The sequence below is a fragment of the Gossypium hirsutum genome, chromosome A12 (genome assembly GCF_007990345.1).
Source record: "Gossypium hirsutum isolate 1008001.06 chromosome A12, Gossypium_hirsutum_v2.1, whole genome shotgun sequence".
Classification (NCBI taxonomy): Eukaryota; Viridiplantae; Streptophyta; class Magnoliopsida; order Malvales; family Malvaceae; genus Gossypium; species Gossypium hirsutum.
Window position 1 is genome coordinate 98,775,519 of NC_053435.1, and position 4,922 is coordinate 98,780,440.

The 4,922-nt window shown below is 31.3% G+C and overlaps 1 protein-coding gene across 1 annotated transcript; it reads right to left on the reverse strand.

Annotated features, from left to right (window-relative positions):
- Positions 1 to 645: 645 nt before the first annotated feature.
- Positions 646 to 2,747, reverse strand: LOC107951239 (UDP-glycosyltransferase 83A1). The gene is made up of 2 exons (XM_016886202.2): positions 2,161 to 2,747; positions 646 to 1,692 (listed from the first exon to the last, which is right to left on the reverse strand). The coding sequence occupies exons 1-2, from the start codon at positions 2,645 to 2,647 to the stop codon at positions 803 to 805; spliced, it is 1,377 nt and encodes a 458-aa protein (XP_016741691.1). The 5' UTR covers positions 2,648 to 2,747; the 3' UTR covers positions 646 to 802.
- Between the last annotated feature and the right edge of the window lie 2,175 nt (positions 2,748 to 4,922).

Here is a 4,922-nt window from a genome sequence, read left to right on the forward strand (position 1 = left end):
GGTTGATTCATCAACACCTTGAAAAATAAAGAACAGCGCCCTCTTATCCTTTTTACGAGCTTCTTTCAATACTTTTTTTTTCTTCGTTTGTCAAAGCCGCTTCGGCAGCTGCATTTTCGGGCTCGACATATCCTTCTTCGACAACGTCCCAACAATCTTAAGAACCAAGCGAAGCTCTCATCTGGATGCTCCAATTGTCATAATTTATCTTTGTTAATTTTGGGATTTGCGGTTGAATCGTGTTTGCCACTGTGACATCAACACGAACCTAGCTCGAATACCACTTGTTGGAAGCGTAATAAAATAAATCAAATACTAAACTTTTTATTATACAAAAAAACACAATACAAACTCTTTTTTTTTCTCTCTCTATACTGCTGCTAGTAGTTTTCCTTACAACACTTTTTTTTTCTCTCAAATTCACTAATATTTTCAGCACTCACATACACTTTGTTTTTATAAGACTCTACTTATATATATATATATAGACATAGTAAGTCGACTAAAATTTTGTCTTGCCTTGCCGTGTAGGACTTTTCAAGTTGCTGCCATTATCATTGACGTTTCCAGCATTATCCAATTTTCACAGTTGTAAACTACTTTTCAATTCAATTTGAAAGAGAAGTTGCATGAAGTAAAAGCCAATTTGAATATAATTTGTTTAGCTGCACTTTTTTACTTTTTGAAAAGTTGGTTTGTTTTTCTAACATAATCAAGAGGCAAGCAAAAGTTTCCAATCATATTTTCTTGAAACAACTATGAGAGCCAAATTTTCTCAATTTGATATTCAAAGTCCCAAGCTCTAAATGCTCTTAATATGTTGAATGAAGTTGTTGAAGTTCCTGCAAGAAGACCCACCACTTTCATGCAAACTCTTTCGAGCAACTTCCTTTACATGCACTGCATTCGCCTTTATATCTTGAGAGGACAACAATGTTTTAATCTTTGAACTTATTTCATCCCTCGTTATGACGCCATTTTCGTCTTTCCTTAACCCCAAACCGATCCTCCAAACATCGCAAATGTAGTTTCTATTGCAGAACTGATCAGCAAGGTAAGGCCAACAAAGAAAAGGAACCCCCATCGTTAGGCCTTCCATGGTTGAATTCCAACCACAATGGCTCATGAAACAAGCCACTGAAGGGTGAGCCAACACCTTCTCTTGAGGTGCCCACTCAACAAACTTTGCACGGTTTGATACCCTATTTATGAACCCTTCTGGTAATTTAGCCAATGAACCATCATTCATTAAATCAGACCGAATTACCCATAGAAATGGTTGGCCTGTAAGTTCAAGACCAAATGCTAGCTCATGCAGTTGCTGCGAGTCCACCGTGGTTGAGCTACCAAATGCAACATAAATGACTGAACCTGAAGCATGGTTATCGAGCCACTGTAAACATGTTGAGTCTTGGGGCCATAAGTTTCCAGCAAAAGTAGCCAAATGGTTGCTCGCAAGCAATGGCCCAATGGGGAAAACGTTGGGAACCAGTTGCAGAGCTGCAGAGTCGAGCTCGTAAATTGAGTTGCAAAGGAACCAGTCCTGAAATTTGTAATACTGAGGAAAAATGGTGTAAAAGCCAAAAAAAAGTTTCTGAAACACTGGATCCGGGAAGCCCCATCCAATCTCAGTGCTGGTCCAGGCAAGCACATCCTTTGAAACCGAGATTGCTTCATCTTTCAGCACGGTTCCTATACATCAGAAGATCAAGCTCAATTACATAAATCAAGCCATTACTTTCAGCTATTTTATTAATCATGAAGATTTGTCAAAAAAAAAAAAGTAGTACATCTATTACACCTTACATACAAATTATAATATAAGATAAAATTGATCCTTCAAAAATAATAAATTTTTAATTTAATCTTTTAAAAATTATAAAAATATAATTTAATAAATTAGTGAAATCTATAACTTAATAAATTAGTGAAATTATATATTAATTCTTATAAAAATATGCAATTAGAAGAAAATTTCTGACTTTCTCTTTAAAAATGGGGATTTTTTTTCCCAAAAAACTGGTTCTTTTATTTAAATAAAATACCTTTTAGATTGGTTTTACTGTTCATAAAAACCTATTCTTTTGGGTTTTGTGTTTATCATCTTTAGAGTTCCGCTTTAAATTCTCTTTTTATTAGTGCAATATACTTTATGCTAACCATCAGTATCTATTATTCCAGCCTCAAGAAGTTGTGGAAGGTGAAGTGCGAGAGCCAAGCAAGGTCCACCGGCAGGCCAAACTGCGACAGCTTGGAGTCCAGCTTTCTTGGCCAGTTCAAGTGCCCAACCAACTGATGTGTCCGCCACAACACAAGTGAACTTCTGATTCGCATTCGATCCATTAACTTTCAATATGAAATCCTCCAAATATCCTGGCATAGTTCTATGAATGGAGTCGTTCAACTTCACCCAATCGGTTCGATCATCGTCCAGTTCCAGTCCATCGGGAAGCGAAACTAAGCTTATCAGGTGTGCCTCCTCAACATTTTCTGGTAAAGAAGCCTTGATTTTTGCATGTATGGACTCTGTGTTAACGAAGGTCACTTTCACACCATGGGATGCGATTTGAAGGGCCAATTTCATAAGAGGAGCCACATGCCCTTGTGCTGGGTATGGTATAACTAGCGCATGCGGTTGCCTTTCCATAATATTTTTTTGTTTGGATGGTAAGAAAAACAAATAAGAAAGAAAAAGAAGATGGAGGGGAAATTTTGAAGAAATAAAGAAATGTTTAACAACAATTGCTAACTTTTTTTTTCTCTTGAATTGCAACGTTTTGATTCATCTATATATAGAGAAGAGAAATTCACCTTAATAGAAAAGATTATATGAAATTATGTTAAAATTTAAAAAATCAAGAGAAAAAAACTGATTTCTCTTCTCCTATTAAAAAATGTTAGAGATAATATATAATTACAGTTTTATACGATCACTTCTCAGATTAATTAATGTTTTTATAACTTTTGGTATGATTAATTTTTAATAACTTGATGATCAAGTCAATATATTAAGTTTTGAGTAAATTAATTTATTTAATATAAAAAAGAAAAATCCTAATATATTATTAATGTTTTGTTATTTGTTTAATTCGAAATTTTAGGTGATTCTTAGTAGAGTTATATTACTAAATACTAATAGTATAATAAATTATAAAAATATTATTAAATGTTATACTGACTGTATTAAGCCAATTGTTCATTTAAAGAAATTAATTTATGAGTCTTTTTTAATACATTATTTATTGTCCCTTATCAATTATTTAAATAATTTTTTTTCATGTCATTAATATATAATTTTAATAAATTTTTTTTAGTTTAAACTTCGAATCTCAAACCATTCGGAGTTTAGAATTTTAAATTCTAAATTCAGATTCAAAATTTAAAGTTCAAGTTTCGAGTTTCAAAGTTGATAAATTTATAGTTGTGTTAACCTAAATGTTTGTTTTCGGAAAGAATAAAGCAAAGTTTAGCAAAATGACATTTCGTATCTTTGTCTGAAGTTTGTTGCTTGTAACGTCGTTTCTACCTTCATTTATCTACCGGCATTTCTTACTTAGAAATATTGATGTGGATTTAAACGGATTTTACTGTTTACTGAGTCTATGGTTAGCTACATCCAACAGCTTCAACAATGAGAATATGAAGTTTACGTAAGGAAATTTAGAATTTTCAAAATGTTGAAAATTAAAGAAACACGTTTACATAAGGAAATTTAGAATTTTCAAAACACTCGAAATTGGTGCAAACCATCCCTTTCAAGCCTACAGTTTTTTTCTTTTTTTAAATAATTGCAAGTTGCTTCTTGAAAACATGTTAAATATAAAATTAGTATATAAATTTGTCCATTTTTCTCAAATTGATATTTATAGATTTTTTTAGATTGATATTCAAACTTTTTTTCCATCAATTGTATTGATACCTAAATCTACCACCGTTACTTTTTTAGAAGCAAGAATTGCGTGCTTAAAAATGAGAAAGCCAAAGTTGAATCTATGTTGGAAATACTGAGGAAAAGATTTGAGGAGTTAGATAAAAAAGTTTTGTGTTTAGAGATTGATTTTAATAATTTATAAGATGAAGATGATTTCAAGAACAATAATGAGATTGTGGGAGAAATTGGGGTTTTCAAAAATGTGAGGCTAAACTCTGTTGAAGCTAATATGCATGCATCAAATGCTGGTAAAAATTCAACCTTCTTTAACCTTTTTTATTTTGTTTTTGTGTTTATTTATTAACTGTTGCATGCTCCCAAAATGCTTGTTGATCAATTTTACCTTTAAAAAATCAGAAATCATGAAGCTCAAAAATGAGAGATGAAGATGAAGAAGATAGTGTGGCAGCCAGGGTAGGAAAAAGAAAAAGAACAAAAGAAAAAGGGAAGAAAAGGAGGAAAAATGAAAAAGAAAAAGAGGTACAAAAAGGATGACTCATGGCGTTGCACAAGTTGCCAATTCTGCCACATCAGCAAAAATGTAATGGTGTTAGGCTCAAATACTAATATAGTTGACAGAAAAAAAAATTGAGTACTAATCTTGAACAAAAAAATTATAAATATCAATTTGAAAGAAGTAAATAAATTTGAGTACCAATTTTATATTTAACTCTTTAATTAATAGTAAATAAGAAATGGGTTTCTTGGAAAGATGTTTTAATTAATAGTAACTGATAATGCTATATAGACTGGAAAGACTGGAAATGGGGATTGATCATGCGATAGGATTATAGTATTTAATAATTAATTTTCATTAAATTAGATAGTATAATTTTTTTATAAAGTTTTTCAAATAATATGATTTCGAAATTAAATTATTTTAATTTTAAGAACATTAATAATTAAGTTAGTTTAGAATAAATGGCAACGTTATTTTACTTAATATATATTATAAAAAACAATGATTATTTAGAATAATTGTTGCTCAAAA

Bases quoted from the DNA above. Each gene is read 5' to 3' on its own strand.
- LOC107951239 (XM_016886202.2), bottom strand. From the start codon at position 2,647: ATGGAAAGGCAACCGCATGCGCTAGTTATACCATACCCAGCACAAGGG. The intron at 1,693-2,160 runs GTTAGCATAAAG...TCTGATGTATAG, and splicing joins TGGAATAATAGATACTGATG to GAACCGTGCTGAAAGATGAA.